Source organism: Dendrobates tinctorius, unplaced genomic scaffold, assembly GCF_039654945.1.
Source record: "Dendrobates tinctorius isolate UK_male_01 unplaced genomic scaffold, ASM3965494v1 ptg000104l, whole genome shotgun sequence".
Classification (NCBI taxonomy): Eukaryota; Metazoa; Chordata; class Amphibia; order Anura; family Dendrobatidae; genus Dendrobates; species Dendrobates tinctorius.
In genome coordinates this window covers 11,123,487-11,146,259 of record NW_027361772.1, presented here as the reverse complement: position 1 = coordinate 11,146,259, position 22,773 = coordinate 11,123,487, and the positions used below count along the sequence as shown (strand labels likewise).

Below are 22,773 nucleotides of genomic sequence, written 5' to 3'. Positions count from 1 at the left end.
ACGGCCCAGCGCTTGAACTCTTGTCAAGCTAGGTGGTCGCTCTTCTTCTTCCGCTTCACCTTGCACTCTTTCTCTGAAGAGAAGAACGTCCGTGCGGATGCTCTCTCGCGCTCGGTGGTTTCAGCGGAGGAAGAGGAAGCTGAGCCTCGGCTAATTCTCCCTACTGAGAGTTTTAGGACCATGGCTCCAGTTGCTCTCGAGTCTGTGCCGCCGGGCAAGACCTTTGTCCCTCCTCAGCTACGGCTGGAGGTTCTCGCGTGGGCACACGCGTCCAGGGTGGGTGGTCACTTCGGCAATAAGCGGACCACAGAACTCCTGGCAAGGTCTTATTGGTGGCCGCACATGGCTTGAGACACGAAGGAATACATACAGGCATGCGTCTCGTGTGCACGGAACAGGTCCTCTAGACAGAGGCGGGCTGGGTTATTGTATCCTCTGCCGGTGGCAGACAGACCTTGGGAGATGGTTGGCATGGATTTTGTGGTTGGCTTGCCCAAGTCTGGTGGCAGTGCGGTCATCTGGGTAGTCACCGACCATTTTTCTAAAATGGTGCATCTGGTGCCACTCACGCGGTTACCTTCCGCTCGTGGTCTTGCCACACTGTTCATAAAACATGTATTCCGTTTTCATGGCATGCTGGGCAAAATTGTCAGTGACCGAGGTCCCCAATTCTCGTCCCGGTTTTGGAGGGAGCTCTGCAGCCTACTCAGCATTGAGCTAAACCTGTCCTCCGCTTATCACCCTGAGACGAATGGGTTGGTTGAGAGAGCCAACCAAACCTTGATCACGTACGTGCGGCATTTTGTCTCTGCCAGGCAGGATGCCTGGGCATCCTTGCTACCATGGGCTGAATTTGCCCTGAACAATACAGTGGCTGATTCCACTGGTCAGACGCCGTTCCTTCTTAATTACGGCCAGCATTCACGCGTCCCTGTCCCGATGCCAGTGTCCTCCACTGATTCCAGGGTGGCAGACTGGGCAGTGGAGGCTCGTGACATTTGGGATCGCACCCAGGATGCTATTTGAGCTTCTAAAGAAAGAATGAGGGCGTCCGCCGACACACATCGGCGTCCCGCTCCAACCTTATCCCCTGGCGACTTGGTGTGGCTCTCTGCTCGAAATATCAAGCTGTGGGCCGAGCCTACCAAGTTCGCGCCGCGATACATAGGACCTTTTAAGGTTCTCGAGCGAATCAGCGCGGTGGTCTACTACCTGGCTCTTCCACCACATTTGGCCATCTCTGACGTCTTCCACGTGTCCCTTCTCAAACCTGTTCACATGGCCCGGTTCTCCGAGTCATCTGCCGGCTCATCAGACTTGTCTTCGGATGAGTTTGAGGTTAATGCCATTGTGGGACGCAGGATTTTGCGTGGCAAAAAATTTTATTTGGTGGACTGGAAGGGTCATGGTCCAGAGGCCCAGACCTGGGAGCCAGTGGAGAACATCCACGCTCTGCTCCTGATCGCGGCCTTTGAGCGTAGCGAGGCTTGGGCCCTAGGAGGGGAGGTAATGTTAGGCATTGGGTTCCTGCAGCTGCACAGCAGGAATCCAGAGCCATGCAGCTGGCGGTCTCCCATGCCCCTCCAACCTCTCAGGGACCTGCACAGCAATCTCAGCAATCCAGACCCCCTGCTCAGACCAGTTCTCTGGGTCTGGTTGTTGCTGCCACCTCTGGACCACCAATAGTAGCACAGCCTGCTCGGCAGCAAGCCACTCCAGAGGCTAAGTCCTCTCATCGTGCTACTGGGCATGCTCACGAGACGCTGCACGCACGATAGGTCTAGACGGACATTGATCCTGAGTCTTGGGCCTAGTCCTGTGACCGTATACCGTGTGTGCACACCGCTGAGACCTGTGAGGTCAACAGACTCGGCATTTATGCATTTAGGCATCTCTGTGAGGTTAACAGAGCTCGCCAGTGCACATCGGGTGACGTATAACCCGCGTGTGCTATACCGCCATAGAGTGCGTCTGCCATTATATAGCAGCAGTTTAATACCTCTGCACGGTGGACCCCGGGTGGCAAACGCACTTTCTGTTGTTTAATATTTACTGCGTTCCGCAGTCCCTAACAGTTTCCCTGTTATCCCAAAACAAATAGGTCATTTTATCCAATGATTTTTCATTGTGTACTTAGATAGTGTGACCAACCGAACAGGATGGATTTTACGGCATCCAATCCCTTTTTTGGGGTGGTCAACATACAAATACATTTATTCCCCGTAATATAACAATTCTGGAACATCTTTCCTTACAGCTGTACGTTCCTCATGAATAAATTGATAAATGGGTGTTTACTAGTTGGGGGGGACGTGTCCCTACACAATGTGACAGTGTCCAATCAGTGCTGCCATCGTCATTATGTAGACCAGACCGTTTGGCAATTTCTTTAGTAGGATCAGAAGAACGCAAAAACTCTAAGAAATAAAATGATCCAGGTTTTTATTTCATGAGGATATGAGGATTTACTACAACAGACGCATCAGGAGAGGCGACATGTTCCCCTGAACCGTGCTACGTCCCATCCCACCGCATCTAGAGACAACTGCCAGGCGAGGCGCCTGCCCTGTGTGTCGGAGAGATGTCTGGAGCACCCGGGCCTATTATGTTTATGCTGTTTACTATCCGGCGGAGACCTTTCCTTATCCTCGCTGGATGTACACACATTGTATGGGCCTGAATAAAGGTCAGGACATTACATCTACAGCATCGTTCACGCCTGTGATGGGAGTAGCTGCAGATCAGCGCGGCTTTACATAGACCTTGCCGGGCAGCGAGCAGCTCTCCAGCCGTTACTGAACCTGGATGATGAGGGTTGTAGTTCCAACTATGATCAGATACAGCAGCATCTATACCTGTGCGCTAGAGGCTGCGCTGGTGTATCAGAATGTGTGCTCCTGTGTGTACACAGGATGGTTGCGTGTCAGGGGGGCCTCGGCGGTTGCATCAGCCGAGATCAGGTGTCATTAAATAGCGGTGTGTCAGGAGAATAACGCAGATCTGGAGGGCAACATACTACTAACCCCTTCACTGCCTGCTGCAGTAACAGATCTGCAGAGTCATACACCACCGGCTTTTGCAGACTATTGCACGACAGACAGTTTTTCCTCCGTTCAGAGATCTGCAGAGCGTTGCACCATTCGCCCGTTTATATAACATTTGTTCTAGAGCCGAGTTCGCACCATGCATTCCAGATGCGTTTTTTTTTATTTTCGACGCTATTTTCCGGAAACGTGGAGCATTTTTTGTTATGTATTCAGATACTGGTGTTAAAAAGAAAAATGCATCTAGGTCGCAATATGTGAACAACTTCAGCGATTTTTCATTTTGACGTTTTCGGTGTGTAGTCAGTGATTTTCGCGTATGAGAAATATAAATTGAAATAAAAAAAATGAAACTAAAACAGAGCTAAAAATGAAAAAAATATATATATAAATAGTGCGCAGTAATAAATAATAAAAAATAATAATTAAAATAAAATAAAAACAAAGCTTCTCCCATCCACGAGAGTGATAGCCACGGACAGCCCACATATTGTAGACCGATGCCATCTACGTGCGGTACGTGATTTTCACCATCCCATAGACATGCATAGGTCAATTTCCATGAAAATCATATGCAAATTGCCTCTTCAGAGAAAAAGAGTACTTGAACTCTATAGCGCCACCTGTTGGTAGTAGCGATCCTACAAGTCACAATCAACCCTTTAACAAGTCTTGTAATATGCCACATCTGAATCTCAATTTGCAGACACGGTGTTTCGAGCTATTGGCTCTCATCAGTGCAAAGTATGAGAACTGATTTGGCTAGATGAGAGGCTCTGGACTGAGGTCTAAGGGGGAAGGTTTCTCCTTATGGAGAGTGACATGCCAGCTCTGGATGTGTACGTGAAATACAGAGATCTGAATGAGGCCTAATGGAACATAACGAGCGCCGATCGTGTAGCTACAAGTTCACACACGCCAACGAATACTGATGGGAACAGACTGTTAATATGATCGCTCTCTCCCCATATAGTACATGTTATCGGCAGCACATCCTCTGTTTGCTTGGAGCGATGTGCTGCCGATAACAATGATCTAAGCCTTTTGGTCATTCATCGGGTTGCTGCTGTCAAATTTAAATGGTCCGATAGTCGAGAAACGATGTTCTCACAAACGCTCGTTCACTGACTGTCGGGCCATCTATATGCACCTTTAAGGGCCAATGCTCGCCTGGCCATTTGCCGACTGTAAGGCCTCATTCAGACATCAGTGTTTTCTCACGTTTCTCAGAGTTTGATCAGAGTGTAGTCAGTTTTTCTCACACATGGAAAAAAGTTTATCCTTCTTCTTTCTGACAGTCTGTGATAATCAGACGGGTCCGATTTTTTTCACGGACCCAGACTTGCATTGCCGATTTTGATCCAACCCTTGAATCATAATCTGACATATTTCTGCGATTTTCCTTGAACTTCTTAGTCCACAAAAAATCGCGGTCATGTGAATGGCCCAATAGACTATCACAAGTACAAATGTTTTCCACAAAAGCCACGGATAGAACTCATACGCAAAAAAACGTAAATCTGAAGGTGCATTTAGATAGGCTGATAATCAGTGACCGCCATTTCCAGCCCATGCAAACTTGCTGATGATCATCCGATGAAAAAGCAAAACATTTGTGTATGGGAGGATTAGATCATTTATGTGCCGGCATAAAAAAAATCGTTATCTGCAGCACATTGCCTCTTGTATACAGGGGATGTGCTGCTGGTCACTTGTACTGTATGGGGAGAGAACAATCAAATTACCAATCTATCTTGTATATGTTCCATCGGTCCTCATTAACAAGCCTAGATCGATCAGAGTACCGGTAAATGTGTCATTGCCCAGCAGTCAAATCACAAATCTCAAAGTACAGGTGCTTCTCACTAAATTAGAATATCTTCAAAAAGTTAATTTATTTCAGTTCTTCAATGCAAAAAGTGAAATTCATATATTATATAGCGTCATTACACACAGAGAGATCTATTTTGGCCAGGGTCAGACTTGCGAGAAACTCGCACGAGTCTCGCATGTCAATACCCGGCACTGCCGCCGGCACTCGGACTGGAGCATGTGGCTGCATGTATTTCTATGCAGCCGCACGCTCCAGTCTCGAGTGCCAGCGGTAGTGCCGGGTATTGACATGCATGACTTGTGCGAGTTTCTCGCAAGTCTGACCCCGGCCTTCAAGTATTTATTTTTGTTAATGTTGATGATTATGGCTTACAGCCAATAAAAACCCAAAAGTCATTATCTCAGGAAATTAGAATACTTTATAACACCAGCTTGAAAAAATTATTTTAAAATACGAAATGTTGGTCTACTGAAATGTATGTTCAGTAAATGCACTCAATACTTGGTCCAGGCTCCTTTGGCATCAATTACTGCATCAAAGCAGCGTGGCATGGAGGCGATCAGCCTGTGGCACTGCTGAGGGGTTATGGAAGCCCAGGTTGCTTTGATAGCAGCCTTCAGCTCGTCTGCATTGTTGGGTCTGGTGTCTCTCATCCTCCACTTGACAATACTCCATAGATTCTCTATGGGGTTAAGGTCAGGCGAGTTTGCTGCCAATCAAGCACAGTGATACTGTTGTTTGTAAACCAGGTATTGATACTTTTGGCAGTGTGGACAGGTGCCAAGTCCTGCTGGAGAATGAAATTTCCATCTCCAAAAATCTTGTCGGCAGAGGGAAGCATGAAGTGCTCTAAAATTTCCTGGTAGACGGCTGCGCTGTCATTCGTCTTGATAAAACACAGTGGACCTACACCAGCAGATGACATGGATCCCCAAACCATCACTGATTGTGGAGACTTCACACTAGACCTCAAGCAGCTTCGAATGTGTGCCCCTCCACTCTTCCTCCAGACTCTGTGATCTTGATTTCCAAGGTCTAGTGTGAAGTATGTACATTTGTAAATGCCGGTGATTACTTGAGATACTGTATTTTGGCCCATGTGTTCATGCTGGGGATCACTCTGCCAACAGATAACTGGTCGATGTGAATATGTTGGGGATCACTCGACAAACAAGCAAAAAAGTTTGTTCAACGATTGGATCGTTTATCCTTAAAAATCATCATTATCACAAGAGCTCTATTTAGCACCACCATCACAATCCATGTAGAAATGAATACGGCTTATCCCTTTAAATTATTCTTAGAGCCGCAGAGCATTGTACTACTAAGGCCGGGGTCACACTTGCGAGAAACCCGCCCGAGTCTCACACTTCAATACCCGGCACTGCCACCGGCATTCGGACCGGAGTGTTCAGCTGCATAGAAATACATGCATCCGCATGCTCCGATCCTGAGTGCCGGCGGCAGTGCCGGGTATTGAAGTGTGAGACTCGGGCGGGTTTCTCGCAAGTGTGACCTTGGCCTAAGCCTCATTTCAGTCAGGGAATCTGCAGAGCGTTGTACCACCAACACTATAAACCAGCCCTCTGTAATCATGGAGAGACCTATAGAACATTGACATATTCATCTGACCTTTTTGAAGATTTGTACTTTGAGAGAACTGATGACCTTCCTTACCAAGGCTGCCGAACATTGCACCAAAAAGACTTACACCCCCCCCCACATATTCAACAGTAAAAAAAAAATCTAATTAACTCTTATATGTCTAACTTGCCCTTAAATTATTAGAATGAAACTATCCCCCCTTAATGGCAATTAAACTGGATCAAAATGTAATGAAGAATTACAGAGCACTGCCAAGAGAACAATGAGCCGTGCAGACTATTGCACCCTCTTCTTTGTGATTTAGTGGATGTTACCCTATTTCTTGATCAGATCTCTGCAGATCATTGCTCTTGGTACCTTTGTGATCCCTCCAGAGCCTTTCACGTCTGTAATGGAAAATCATAGTCACAACCCGAAGTACAAGATTACAAAACATAACAGCCGCCCCGCGCCGCGTCTCTAAGCTGCAGATCATCTCAATTTGTTTTCTCCGCTGCAAAACATCTGTATAACATCACATCAACAAGCTATTTTTGCCAGTGTCCCATACAGCATAATAATCCCTAACCACCCGCACTTCCCCGAGACTCGCACAAACCATTATCCTGCATTGGAGAGACACAGGATTCAATACGACTTAACCCCACATGTACTGAACAGGGATAACATTTCATTGTCTCGATGAGTCCACCTGTAGAACTTTCCTATAGTTCATGTTCTATTATGGACAATCTGTCTGCAGATGATTGTACCCCATTAGCTTTACCATAAAGAGAGTAGTATCACTTTGCCTCCATCAATTTCAATATCCGAGCCCTACAAATCACATACATACCCATCATGCACATATAACTAGCTATGGCAATCTTGCCTACATACCCTACTATCAATATGTATCTTCAGAAAATCACCTTTTGTTTATTGTTAAATTATTTTTTGTGTTAAATGTATACTTTAAAAAATATATATGCTGTTAATATATTGCAGTCATCATATTACCGTTATATAGCACTGTGTTCTTATAATTGCTCCTTTTGCCTTTCTACCCACATAATTCTTCTCTTTTCCGTTAGGTCAATTTTCCCTGTATGAGTCATGAGTCACTGCAAAAGTCTGTGGCAGGAGAGAGGAAGAGCAGCTGGGTCAGGAGATGAAGAGAGGTATGATACATGCAGGGACAAGAGATTTCTTGTTTATACATAGAGCAGAGAAAAGATCAGAATTAACTGGATAGAAAGGCAGAACGAGCAATTTGTAAGTACAGAGCGTTATATAATATGACTGCAATATATAAAGAAGATATAAACTTTGATAGGAGTGATTCTTTAAGCTTCCAGCTTACTGCTGGAAGCTGCCAGATGTAGCTTTGTGCTTCCCCGGTTTAGGTGTATGGATTCTGCTCCCGTGTTGCATTTGAGCTTTCTGGTTTTGACTTAGGCTTTTTTATTGACGCTTCTCCTTCCTGAACATTTTTTTTACCTCTGCTGCCCTCTTAGTTTTGACATTGCTACCTAACTGGCCTTCGCCACTGAACAGCAGCTGACTCTGTGTCCCTAGCCTAGGTCCCCCTCGCGGTGCCATCAGGTAGATAGGTGATAGGAGTTCACAGAGAGACTCTGAGCACACGGTGCTCAGTGTCTTTGCAGGTTTGCAGGATGACAGACTGTATGGTCGCATCATGCAACCATGCAGCCTGCCATCTAGGTGTAGCAGAACTGGAACCGTTGTGGGACAAATGGATTAGTAACATCTCTGCGGAAAGGTTAGGAATATTGTTTTTTTAACTCATTTGCAGATGACAAGGGCTTTGGTGGAATGGGCGAGGTCGTAGGTATGGTTTATTCTTTCAATCAACCCCTTACTGCCATTGGACACAATAGTTTGTCCAATGGCAGTCCCCCCGCTTTGATGAGGGCTCCGGTGGTGTGCCCGCATTAAAGCCGGGACATGTCAGCTGTTTTCAACAGCTGACATGTGCCCGCAATAGGCGCAGGTTAAATCCCGCTGTCAAACGCTGACAGAGGGCTTTAACTAGAGCTTCCGGCCGCGCGGCCGGAAATACGCGCATCGCTGACCCTGTCATGTGATCGGAGGTCAGGGATGTATTGCCATAACAATATGAGGTCTCCTAGAGACCTCTATGGTTGTTAATGAGGCATTTCTATGAGCGCCACCCGGTGGTCGGCGCTCATAGCAATGCTGTAATTCTGCTACATATAGGCGATCTGCTCATCGCCTATATGTAGCAGAGCCAATCATGTAATGTATGTTTCTAGCCTCCCATGGAGGCTATTGAAGCATGCCAAAATGAAAAAAAAAGTTTTAAAAATTATGAAAAAAAAAAAAAAAAGTTTAAATCACCCCCCTTTCGCTCCATTCAAAATAAAACAATAAAAAAAAGCACAGATACACATATTAGGTATCGCCGCATTCAGAATCGCCCGATCTATCATTAAAAAAAAGAATTAACCCCATCGCTAAAAGGCGTAGCAGGAAAAAAATCGAAACGCCGGAATTACAATTTTTTGGTCGCCGCGACATTGCATTAAAATGCAATAAGGGGCGATCAAAAGATCGTATCTGCACATAAATGGTATCGTTAAAAACGTCAGCTTGGCGCACAAAAAATAAGCCCTCACCCAACCCCAGATCACGAAAAGTGGAGACGCTATGGGTAGCGGAAAATGGCACAATTTTTTTTTTTTTTTTGCAACTTTGGAATTTTTTTCACCAATTAGATAAAAAGGAACCTAGACAAGTTTGGTGTCTATGAACTCGTAATGACCTGGAGAATCATAATGGCAGCATTTAGTGAACCTAGTAAAAAAGCCAAACAAAAAGCAAATGTGGGATTGCACTTTTTTTTAACAAATTCACCGCACTTGGAATTTTTTTTCCCGCTTTCTAGTACATGACATGGTAAAAGCAATGATGTTATTCAAAAGTACAACTCGTCTCGCCAAAAATAAGCCCTCACATGGCCATATTGCCGGAAAAATTAAAAAGTTATGGCTCTGGAAAGAAGGGGAGCGAAAAATGAAAATGTAAATGTAAAAATACCTCTCTGTGGCTTAAGGGGTTAAAAGGACTTTTCCCGGGTGTCTGTGTTTTCTTATAATGTAACTATGGGGTTAGTAAGAGGGGTGTCTTATTGACTTACTAACCTCGGGGCTTGATGTCACCTGACAATACAAAGGTGACATCAACCTCCCAACTATCACCCCACTTGCCACCGCTACAGGGCAAGTGGGAAGAGTGAGGCTAAGGCTGGAGTCACACTAACCTGCGTAAAATACGGTCAGTATTTTACATGCGTAATACGGATGACAGACCCCTAAACAGTGCTCCGTATGTCATCCGTAATCAAGGTGTGGTCGCGTATTTTGCGCATGTCAGCATCCGTATGCAATCCGTATGGCATCCGTATGGTGAGATTTTCTCGCAGGCTTGCAAAATGGACATATAATGGAGCCCTATGACAGTTTTAATAAAGAAATGAAAGAATAGATATAGACACATAGAATGCATATATATATATATATATATATATATATATACAGTATATGTATTCTATGTGTCTATATCTATTCTTTCATTTCTTTATTAAACCTGTCAGTGTGAGTTTACTGTATCGTGCACTGAATTGCCGGCTTTGCTAAAAGACACCGGGTGCGTATTTCTCGCAGGTCACATGTGTGCTCCGTGTGTAATCCGTATTTTTTGCGCACCCATAGACTTGCATTGGCGTACTACGGGCGTAGTACGCTGACAATCGCAGCATGCAGCGAGTGGCACGGAGCGTAGGATACTGAGGAGAAATATACGCCTGGTGCGAGTGACCCCATAGAGAATCATTGGTCCGTGTCTAATGCGTGCTTTTTGCGCCTCTCACGCACCCGTATTCCTCGCCAGTGTGACTCCGGCCTAAGTGCCAGAATTGGCACATCTTAGAGATGTGCCTTTTCTGGGGCAGCTAAGAGTTGATGTTTTTAGCCTGGTGCGGGGCAGTATCCATGGCTCCTTCCTAGGCTATTAATATCAGTCCACAGCTGTCTGAATAGTCTTTGCTGGTTATTAACTATAGTGGGACCCTATGTCATTTTTTTGGGGTCCCCCATTTTAATAACCAGTAAAGGTTAAGTATGCACATCCACTGTACTAATTGTATTTGTCACTGGCATCTATATATCTATTCTATATGTATTTACTTTATGTAAGCATCTCTTCTATCCTTTTGGCTCCTGCAGTGATTTTACAGAACACGGCAGATGAATTGCTGACTTTTTTTCTATCTAGCTATGTATGTAATATAAATACATATATAAAGTATGTGTGTGCACTGACATCTATATACCTATGTATTCTATGTATATCTACATATTCTGTCTATTCTATTCTAACCTGTCAGTGTGATTTTACTATATATAGTAAAATAATCTATCTATTATATATATATATATAGTTGTGCTCAAAAGTTTACATACCCTTGCATACTTTTTGTTTTCTTGGCCTTTTTTCAGAGAATATGAATGATAACACAAAAACTTATTCTCCACTCATGGTTAGTGGTTGGGTGAAGCCATTTATTATCAAACTACTGTGTTTGCTCTTTTTAAATAATAATGACAACCCAAAACATCTAAATGACCCTGATCAAAAGTTTACATACCCCATTTCTTAATGCTGTGTATTGCCCCCTCTAACATCAATGACAGATTGAGGTTTTTTGTGGTAGTTGTGGATGAGGTTCTTTATTTTCTCAGATGGTAAAAAGCTGCCACTCTTCTTGGAAAAAGCCTCCAGTATCTGTAAATTCCTGGGCTGAACTGAACTATGCACTTGAGATCTCATCAGAGTGGCTCAATGATATTAAGTTCAGGGGACTGAGATCATCACTCCAGAACCTTCACTTTGTGCTGCTGTAGCCAATGACAGGTCGACTTGACCTTGTGTTTTCGATCGCTCAGTCTGGAGCCACAAACACAGGAGGCCTACTACCTCCCAAGTCACAGACCACTCTGTAGTGTCCAGCCTGGACACATGGAAATCTGTCCACCCTGACGGACTCCCCAACACTCACTTCCATGCGCCAAACACACCTCCATGAGGTAGGCTGTAACCACCCAGGTGAGGTATGTGGCATGTTCTGCCTACCTCCACGTATGATACTGTGTGGATTCCAGCATATGGCTAAACCCTTCATCCTCTTCCCAGTAAAAAGACTGTATGGATTCTTAAGGCTGACGAAAATAACGGATGCGTTAACGCACCTATTGACATCTATTATGCTAACGCATCCTAACGGATGTCCAAATCAGCATGCGTCACTTTGTGACGCACCCTCGAACGCGATCTACCGCGTTTCCGGGTGCGTTAAGTCTAACGTGCATTGAACGGATGCGTTCGCTGTGCATAGACCTGTATTGCTAATGCATGGTAATGCATGGTAATGCAATGCTACCATGCGTTAGCGCTATCGGTAAAGAATGCCAAAAAGGATATCAGAGTTAGCGCATCCGATTAACTCATCCGTTGAATGGATGCCACTAACACGATGTGAACCTAGCCTAAGTCTATATTTATTGAGATGATGAAGTGAACTTGGTAAGAGTGAACAACAATGGTGGATGATAACTGGTAAAAACTACAAGGAAATAAACAGTGTATCAGTACTGGCAGATACAGAGCCTTGCGGAAGTATTCGGCCCCCTGGAACTTTTCAACCTTTTCCCACATATCATGTTTCAAACATAAAGATACCAAATGTAAATTTTTGGTGAAGAATCAACAACTAGTGGAACACAATTGTGAAGTTGAACAAAATCTATTGGTTATTTTAAATTTTTGTGAAAAGTCAAAAACTGAAAAGTGGGGTGTGCAATATTATTCGGGTCCTTTACTTTCAGTGCAGCAAACGCACTCCAGAAATTCATTGTGGATCTCTGAATGATCCAATGTTGTCCTAAAATGACTAATGATGATAAATATAATCCACCTGTGTGTAATCAAGTCTCCGTATAAATGCACCTGCTCTGTGTTAGTCTCAGGGTTCTGTTTGATGCACAGAGAGCATCATGAAGACGAAGGAACACGACAGGCAGGTCCGTGAAACTGTTGTGGAGAAGTTTAAAGCTGGATTTGGATACAAAATGATTTCCAAAACTTTAAACATCCCAAGGAGCACTGTGCAAGCGATCATATTGAAATGGAAGGAGTGTCATACCACTGCAAATCTACCAAGACCCCGCCGTCCCTCTAAACTTTCATGTCAAACAAGGAGAAGACTGATCAGAGATGCAGCCAAGAGGCCCATGATCACTCTGGATGAACTGCAGAGATCTACAGCTGAGGTGGGACAGTCTGTCCATAGGACAACTATCAATCGTACACTGCACAAATCTGGCCTTTATGGAAGAGTGGCAAGAAGAAAGCCGTTTTTTAAAGATATCCATAAAAAGTGTTGTTTAAAGTTTGCAACAAGCCACCTGGGAGACACACCAAAAATATGGAAGAAGGTGCTCTGGTCAGATGAAACCAAAATCGAACTTTTTGGCAACAATGCCAAACGATATGTTTGGCGTAAAGGTAACATAGCTCATCACCCTGAACACACCATCCCCACTGTCAAACATGGTGGTGGTAGCATCATGGTTTGGGCCTGCTTTTCTTCAGCACGGACAGGGAAGATAGTTAAAATTGATGGGAAGATGGATGGAGCCAAATACAGGACCATTCTTGAAGAAAACCTGTTGGAGTCTGCAAAAGACCTGAGACTGGGACAGAGATTTGTCTTCCAACAAGACAATGATCCCAAACATAAAGAGAAATTTACAATATAATGGTTCACAAGTAAACGTATCCAGGTGTTAGAATGGCCAAGTCGAGACCAGAATCCAATCGAGAATCTGTGGAAAGAGCTGAAAACTGCTGTTCACAAACGATCACCATCCAACCTCACTGAGCTCGAGCTGTTTGTCAAGTAAGAATGGGCAAGAATTTCAGTCTCTCGATGTACAAAACTGATAGAGACATACCCCAAGCGACTTGCAGCTGTAATCGCAGCAAAAGGTGGCGCAACAAAGTATTAAGTTAAAGGGGCTGAATAATATTGCACGCCCCACTTTTCAGTTTTTGAATTTTAACAAAAATTTAAAATAACCAATAAATTTCATTCAGCTTTACAATTGTGTCCCACTTGTTGTTGATTCTTCACCAAAAATGTACATTTGGCATCTTTATGTTTGAAGCATGATATGTGGGAAAAGGTTAAAAAGTTCCAGGGGGCCGAATACTTTCGCAAGGCACTGTAACAGAGATAACAGCATGATACAGAATGCAATTACATCAGTAACTAACATCATACCTCCCAACTGTCCCGATTCTCGCGGGACAGTTTAGTTTTTAACCCCCCCACCAGCGTCCCGCCCAAGACTCTATTTTTCCCGCACTGTACTGAGCCGCCACGCCCCCCATGCACCGACCACATCCTCTCCCTCCCAGAGACACCCACCACAGCCTGCAATGACATCGCTAGGCTGTTCTGTGGCTGTGCACACAGGACCTGTGATGAGGTCACAGGAGGGGAGGAGTCAGGGGGTCACATGATCAGGGGCCTCCGTGTATGCAGGACTCTGCTGTGCTGGTTGTAATGGTACTGGATGAGGTGAAGTTTCTGTGTGGGGTCAGGAGGGGTTTACAGTCTGGATGTAGCAGAGCTGTGTGCATACGAGGTGTACGGAGTGGAGCCACGCATGTACAAGGTGTATGGAGACATGTTTGTATGAGGTGTACGGAGAAGAGCCGTGTGTGCACGAGGTGTGCGGAGTGGAGCCGCGTGTGTACGAGATGTACGGAGCGGAGCCGTGTGTGTACGGAGTGTACGGAGCAGAGCCATGTGTGTTCGGGGTGTACGGAGCGGAGCCGTGTGTGTACGAGGTGTATGGAGTGGAACCGTGTGTGTACGGAGCAGAGCCTTGTGTGTACAGAGGGGAGCCGTGTGTGTACGAGGTGTACGGAGCGGAGCCGTGTGTGTACAAAGTGTACGGACAGGAGTCCTGTGTACTTGGTGTACGGAGCGGAGCCGCATGTGTATGGGGTATGCGGAGCAGAGCCATGTGTGTATGGCGTGTGCAGATTGGAGCCATGTGTGTATGGAGAGCGGAGCCGTGTGTGTACGGGATGTATGAAGCGGAGCCAAGTGTGTACGAGGCATACAAAGCGGAACCATGTGAGTATGAGGTGTGCGGAACCGTGCTTGTACAAGGTTTATGGTGGGGAGCATTCATACCTCCAAACTGTCTGGAATCCAGTGGGACAGTCCCGATTTAGAGAATCTGCCCCGCTGTCCCGGTCGGGAGCTTGCTTCTCCCGTAGACACAGGAGTACACAGCGGAGCCATGAGGAGCACTTTAAAACTCGCACATGACGGTCCACAGGAAGTGATGTGCTGGAAGCTGACTGGAAATGAGGTAATTTCATGAGGAGATTGTGACGAAACCATGGAGGCACTTCAGGGAATATTTCAGATCCTCCTCTGACAGCGCGGCAGCGGAATCGTCTTGGAATCTGGGATGCCGGCCATGTGAGTGGATCATGGTATGTCCTGCACCGGGAGGCTCAGGTGGGCATTATAATGGGAGCCGGGCTGCTATAGTATCTTTATAGAATCTTTCTTTATTTCTTTCTTTCTCTCTCTGTTTCTTTCTCTGTTCTTTCTTTCTCTCTCTGTTTCTTTCTTTCTCTGTTCTTTCTTTCTCTCTCTGTTTCTTTTTCTCTCTGTTCTATATTTCCCTCTCTTTCTTTCTCTCTCTGTTCTTTATTTCTCTCTCTGTTCTTTCTTTATCTCTCTGTTCTTTCCTTGCCCTCTTTCTTTCTTTCGTTCTTTCTTTTTCTTTCCCCTCTTTCTTGCTTTCTTTCTTTCTATTTATTTCACCTCTATCTTTCTTTCTTTCTCTTTCTTTCTTTCTTTCTCTCTGTTCTTTCTTTCTTTCTCTCTCTGTTCTTTCTCTCTCTCTCTGTTCTTTCATTCCCCTCTTCCTTTCTCTCTCTCTATTTCTCTGTTCTGTCTTTCTTTCCCCTCTTTCTTTCTCTGTTCTTTCTTTCCCCTCTGTTCTTTTTTTCTGTCCCCTCTTTCTTTCTCTCTCTGTTCTTTCTTTCCCCTCTTTCTTTCTATCTCTCTCTGTTCTTTCTTTCGCTCTCTGTTCTTTCTTTCTTTTTTCTTTTTCCTTTCACTCTTTCTCTCTCTCTCTGTTCTTCCTTTCTCTTTCTCTCTCTGTACTTTCTCTCTGTTCTTTCTTTCTCTGTTATTTCTTTCTATCTGTTCTCTCTCTGTTCTTTCTTTCTTCCCCCTCTTTCTTTCCCCTCTTTCTTTCTTTCTTTCGCTCTCCCTCTGTTCTTTTTTCTGTCCCCACTTTCTTTCTCTCTGTTCTTTCTTTCTCTCTCCTTTCTTTTTTCTTTCCCCTCTTTCTTTCAGTTTTTTCTTTCCTTTTTCTTTCGCTCTCTGTTCTTTCTTTCTTTTCCCTCTTTCTCTCTCTGCTCGTCCTTTCTCTTTCTCTCTGTACTTTCTCTCTCTGTTCTTTCTATCTGTTCTCTCTGTCTGCTATTTCTTTCCCCTCTTTCTTTCTTTCCCCTCTTTTTCTCTCTCTCTGTTCTTTCTTTCTCTCTCTGTTCTTTTTTTCTGTCCCCTCTTTCTTTCTCTCTCTGTTCATTCTCTTTTTTCTTTTTCTGTTCTATCTTTCTTTCCCCTCTTTCTCTCTCTGTTCTATCTTTCCCCTTTCTTTCTCTCTCTGTTCTTTCTTTCTTTCCCCTCTTTCTCGCTCTCTGTTCTTTCTTTCTTTCTATCTGTTCTCTCTCTGTTCTTTCTTTCCCCTCTTTCTTCCTTTCTCTGTTCTTTTTTCTTTCTTTCTCTTTTTTCTGTCCCCTTTTTCTTTCTCTCTCTGTTCTTTCTTTCCTTCCCCTCTTTCTTTCTCTCTGTTCTTAATTGCTCTTTCTCTCTCTGTTCTTTCTTTCTCTGTTCTTTATTTCTCTCTGTTGTCTCTCTCTCTGTTCTTTCTTTCCCCTTTCTTTCTCTCTGTTCTTTCTTTCTCTCCTTTCCCTTCTTTCTTTCTTTCTCTCTGTTCTTTCTTTCCCCTTTCGTTCTCTCTCTGTTCTTTCTTTCTCTCTCTGTTCTTTGTTTCCCCTCTTTTTTCTTTCGCTCTCCCTCTGTTCTTTTTTTCTGTCCCCTCTTTTTCTCTCTCTGTTCTTTCTTTCCCCTCTTTCTTTCTTTCACTCTCCCTCTTTTTTTCTGTCCCCTCTTTTTCTCTCTCTGTTCTTTCTTTCCCCTCTTTCTTTCGCTCTCCCTCTGTTCTTTTTTCTGTCCCCTCTTTCTTTCTCTCTCTGTTCTTCCATTCCTTCCCCTCTTTCTTTCTCTCTGTTCTTAATTGCTCTTTCTCTCTCTGTTCTTTCTTTCTCTGTTCTTTATTTCTCTCTGTTGTCTCTGTTCTTTCTTTCCCCTTTCTTTCTCTCTGTTCTTTCTTTCTCTCCTTTCCCTTCTTTCTTTCTTTCTTTCTTTCTCTCTGTTCTTGCTTTCCCCTTTCGTTCTCTCTCTGTTCTTTCTTTCCCCTCTTTCTTTCTTTCGCTCTCCCTCTGTTCTTTTTTCTGTCCCCTCTTTTTCTCTCTCTGTTCTTTCTTACCCCTCTTTCTTTCTCTCTCTCTGTTCTTTATTTTTTCTATCTCCTCTTTCTTTACCTTTTCTTTCTCTCTCTGTTCTTTCTTTCCCCTCTTTCTTTCTCTTGCTGTTCTTCCTTTCTCTTTCTCTCTCTGTACTTTCTTTCTCTCTGTTTTTTTCTGTCTGTTCTTTCTTCCCCTCTTTTTTTCTCTCTGTTTTTCTCTGTTTTTTCTTTTTCTGTCCCTTCTTTCTTTCTTTTTCTCTGTTCTTTCCTTCCCCTCTTTCTTTCTCTCTGTTCTTTCTTTCTTTCCCCTTTCTTTCTCTCTCTATCTATCTACTTTCTTTCTTTTTTTCTCTCCCCTCTTTCTTTCTCTCTCTGTTCTTTCTTTCTATCTGTTCTCTCTCTCTCTGTGTTCTTTCTTTCTCTCTCTGTTCTTTCTTTCTTTCATTTGTTCTTTCTCTTTTCTTTTTTCTGTCCCCTCTTTCTTTCTCTGTTCTTTCTTTCCCCTCTTTCTTTCTCTCTCTTTTCTTCCTTGCTCTTTCTCTCTGTTCTTTCTTTCTCTCTCTGTTCTTTCTTTCTCTCTCTGTTCTTTCTTTCTCTCTCTCCTTTCTTTCTCTCTGTTTTCTTTTTTTCTCTTTCTGTTTTCTTTCTTTCTTTTCCTCAGTACCAGTCAGTGTGCCCACAGTACCAGCCACTGTGTCCATAATGCCAGCCACTGTGCTCTCAGTACCAGTCAGTGTGATCAGCAGTGCTAAATGGGTGTGGTTGGGCATGGACATGGGTAGCCAGACCCTCCCATCTCTTATAGCTACCCGCAATCCAGACACAGGTGCACTTAGCAACATCCAGGTCCAGGTTGCATCGCAGGGAGCAGCCATCTCTGTGACACATACCTCCCATTGACTACATGGCCACCAGCTTCCTTACAATATATATATATATGTGTATGTGTGTGTGTGTGTGTTTGTGTGTTTTGACAAATTTTTCCTTTGAAAACGATGTGTAAATGGCTTACAGAATTGCTCTATGAAAAAATACATGTTAAAATCGCATTGCATTCGGATGTAAATCGGATGTTAGGTGTGAAAAATCGGATTTTATTCACATGACACTCGGCAGGGAGACACAGATGGATTTTTCTTACATTTAGTGTGACTCCGGCCAAAATCTGTAGATTTCTCATTGCAGCCTCCAGAAATCTGGCTGACAACTTCTATTGGAGATGTTATATCAGCCATATTGGTTGTCACCCATGTTTACCAGACACATATAAATCTACTGCAACTCGATAGAAGTTGACAATTTCCGAGCCTCCATTTACATTTACCGAGGATAATGGTCTTATACAGCAGCCCCAATGCTGTGAAGGTCTTCAGGCTTCTTACCATAAAGGAGCAACAGTCAGCAGCGAGACAACATTATGGGGCCGCAGATTGGATCGCGTTACATGCATATTGTAGGAGTTCCAAGCAATTTCCAAGGAACTGCACACACAAGCTATTTGCAGGGAATTATCACTCTATGTAAATTATACATCAGCCATGGTATTGTTCACACACAAGAGGGCCCTTCAAGGTGACAAATGATGTCAGACTGCTATTGTAACATGGAAGCAAGCTTGTTAGAAAGGCCATTTCTGTAGATAACATACAATTTTCTTATATCCAATGACTTCTGACTCTAGAAGCATTTGCTAAAGAAGCATATCTCTATATATAAATCTGAATGTGTGTGTGTGTATCACCAACCAATCACGAAGCAGCAGAGTGGGACACCAACCAATCACGAAGCAGCAGAGTGGGACGCGGTTGGAGATCAGGGCTGAGGACGGATACAGCAGAACAGTGCATGTAGAGTGGGGCTGTGAGGAAGACAGTCTACAGGACAGGGGCCGAATAGTGCCGGCACCCTCCCAGCCCTGTCCCGACTCAGTCGGCGCTCCCCGACGCCAACTGTGCTATCCCCCCTCTCCCCAGCAGCTTCCCGGCCTAAATTTAGTCCCCGGCTTCTACAGCGCTAGGCCACCCAATCACACGCGCTGCAGCTCCGCTCTAGCTCCGTCCACTCCAGCAAGCTCTGCCCATTCCGGCCGCCCGCGCTAGGCCACGCCCCCACAGGTCGCCCAATCACAGGTGCTGCAGCTCCGCTCTAGCTCCGCCCACTCCGGCCACTCCGGCTGAACGAACAATCTGTGCACCTCTCTCTCCTAGTCCCGGCGTCACCGTGTGTGGTGCATGTAGAGCGTGGCTGTGGAGGAAGGCAGAGAGTAGTGATGGGCAGTCCGGCTCTTTTTGGTGATCCAGCTCTCACGGCTCCGCTCACCAAAAAGAGCCGGCTCTTTTTGGATCCTAAATGAATCCCTATTGCATACATGTTCAGGAGCCCAAAACGCTGCCCACCTACCGCATAAACCCTGCCCACTTTTTAGGAACCAATTAAATTGCTGAGTGGGCGGAGTTTTGTTCGGATGGGCGGAGTTACATCTGCCAAACGCCGGGATTTTACGCCCAATGAGAGCAATTCAAGAATTTTAGTGGCTCTCACTGGGGTGCCGGCTCCCATCGTTCACACCAGGGAGCTGGCTCTTTGTGTTGGATCGTTCGCGAATGACACATCACTAGAAGACAGCGGGGCTGTAGAGGGAGAGAGCGGGAGAGCAGGGCTGTGAAGGAAGAGAACAGGGCTGTGGAGGGAGAGAGCGGGGCTGTGGACGAAGAGACCGGGGCTGTGGAAGAAGAGAGCGGGGCTGTGGAAGGACACCGGGGCATGGATGTAGAGCGCGGCTGCGGAGGGATAGGATGGGACGGTGGGTGGAGAGCGGGGATCTTAAGGAAGACAGCGTGACCCACAGTTTGGTACTATGCCCGGGCAATGCCGGGCTCTTCAGCTAGTACATAATAAAGAGGAAACTGGAGAAGACATCAGAACCTCATGTGTGAACTAGACCAAAGGCTACATCTACCTAAGGCGCTGTGCCCGTTACGAATGCATTGTCACCACCAGGATATAAAAGGGTTGCATCTACCAGCACATAGGAGTGAACAAGAGCTGTATCATCCCACCGAAGAAGCCATCTGGTCCCACCATCTCCCTACGTATAGGCACGTATAGAGAACATTAAGAACGCCCACCTCTGTGACATGATCTTGAAGGCATCTGGCAGGTAACACTGCACGTTCTCCATCTGGAAGGGGTCAGCGTCGCAGATCTTATCATCCGTACGTCCATAGTTTGCGTTTTCCACCATGATGACATCACTGCCCGGGCACCGTAGCTCAATGGGATATCCTTCACACGCCAACTCGCGACGCATCAGTCCAAATGGAAGAGCCGCTCGACTCAAGCCTGGTGGAAAAAATCAAAACGTGTTAGTGACTTGATGCAAACGAATTAAAGCAGTGATGGGGTGGATAATTAAAGTTTTCACTCTTGTAGAGTGGGAGGAATGTGGTGTGTATAGGGTTTAGTGAGTTTTGTAAAGTTGTTATGCCCATGGCAGTATAAATTTCTTTACCGGGAGAGGTCTACTTTCAACTCTCATTTTTAGAATATACATGAAGCAGCTCAAGTGAAAAATAAAAAAACAGAATGTGATTTTAAATTCTTTAAAGTTCAACTATGAATGATGCAGATTTCTCCTTACTAACATGAAGAGGTTGTCATTATCTGCCATACAACAAACACTGTGGAGCTGCTGATCGTCTCTGTTTCTGCTACTTCACATTGCACTTGCCCGTCCTTCACAATCTGTTTGTTCAATCCATTGACCTAGTTGATTCAGTGCAGAGGCTGCTGTGATCACAGGACCTTACTCTTAAGCAAGTTTCTTCTATCGGCAAAAAGACAGCTAATTCCCTATTTAAATAACATCGTTAAAGTGAACCTGTCAGGACTACTACCGAATCTATTGGTATGGCCGTATTTGTAAGTTACACATGTTTGTAGTAGTCTGATTTGGCAGCACGGAAAAAAAATAAGTTTTGAAGCTTCATGTAAATTATCCCAGAAGTGCCATGGGGGGAGAAAAAGTTTGGGAGGCATCAACATGCTCTCAATGCATTTCCAGACTAATTTTCTTGTAGCTCGAGAGATTTTTTTTTTTTTCAACACTGGCACAGTGGAGTACTAATACAATCCTGTTCACCGTGGCAGGGAGGAAGTAAAGGCTTGCATTTATTCAAGTCTCATAGAATCATAGAATCGTAGAGTTGGATGGGACCTCCTGGGCCATCTGGACCAACCCCCTGCTCAAAGCAGGATTCGCTAAATCATCCCAGTCAGATGTCTGTCCAGCCTCTGTTTGAAGACTTCCATTGAAGGAGAACTCACCACTTCTCGTGGCAGCTTGTTCCACTCATTGATCACTCTAACTGTCAAAAAGTTTTTTCTAATATCTAATCTGTGTCTCCTCCCATTCAGTTTCATCCCATTGCTTCTAGTCTTTCCTTGTGCAAATGAGAATAAAGTTGATCCTTCTACAATGTGACAGCCCTTTAGATATTTGTAGACAGCTATTAAGTCTCCTCTCAGTCTTCTCTTTTGCAAACTAAACAATCCCAAATCCTGCAACCTTTCCTCTCCTTTTAGTTTGTTTTATATTTAAATGAATAAAGTATACAATTTACAAAAAGTTGAGTTACCAACCAAGATATAGCAGACACTTGTTTATTTCTAGATTGAAAGCTTGAAGTATACCATGGATAACTGGTTGCTGAGTAGAGCATTGGAGATGCGCTATTAAAGTAGTAGTTGCTATGTCTGATTACTGTTCAATACTCGGCTCCAGCTCTGCTTCGAGTGTGTCAGTGCTCTGTGCTCCAATCCCCTCGTATGCCAGAATCGGATCACAGGTGAGGAAAAGGAGAGATTAATTTCTCCATCTTCTCCGTTGCCTGTCTCAGCGTATATCGCACTGCACTCGGATGACAATTGCACCTTCTTTAGATCCACCAGTTCTCTAAATGCTGAGCCCACACCACATATTGTCTGCTTTCTGTGTACACTGTGCATAGCCAGAAAGCTGCCAATCAGTGGTGGAGGCGGGGTTGGACTACCTAACAGCAGGCCAAGTAGTCCTCTAGTCATAATTTCCTACTGATAACACAAAGATTTTTTATAAAACTACCCTAAGTAGCCCAGTGAGTGACACATCTCTAGAAATAGAGGCTTTGCCCCTACATTATGCTGCTCTCAGATTAGGTAGCAAAAACTTGGTGACAAATTCCCTTTAATGTAAAACCATAGCAAACAGAAACAATTAGTAACCTTTAAGAAGCACCAGATATGTAAAAGACAATGTAATGCTGGATGGAAGAATTTTCTGTTAGACATCCCAAATTAGCATTCTGATAGGTCAGAAAAATAAGGAAGAGCCCAGAATGTATACAGCACATGTTGGTGCACTTCTGAACTATTAGGGTTGGCTGCTTGGAATTTTACAGTCATTTTCATGTATTACTGCTCTTTAAGAAGCACTCATTTCTAGTGGTAAATCCCTACAGTAGGATGGAGATATTAGTGTGCGGGGCCATTAATAATGCAGGGTTTAGTCATTCCCAATGCCGCAGGTAGTATCTAGCCAGCATGAAACCTGCCATAAGGAGTGCTCACGTCACTATCTATCCATCAGCTTTCGATCCGTCTT

At 44.6% G+C, this 22,773-nt stretch overlaps 1 protein-coding gene across 1 annotated transcript in view; it reads right to left on the bottom strand.

The window, feature by feature from the left end:
• Positions 1-22,773, bottom strand: part of ADGRL1 (adhesion G protein-coupled receptor L1) — a 511,328-nt gene that overhangs the window by 124,732 nt on the left and 363,823 nt on the right. Inside the window, exon 3 of the mRNA XM_073588731.1 lies at positions 20,261-20,474. Within this exon, the coding sequence (XP_073444832.1) occupies positions 20,261-20,474 (214 nt within the window). The remainder of the gene's footprint in view (positions 1-20,260; positions 20,475-22,773) is intronic.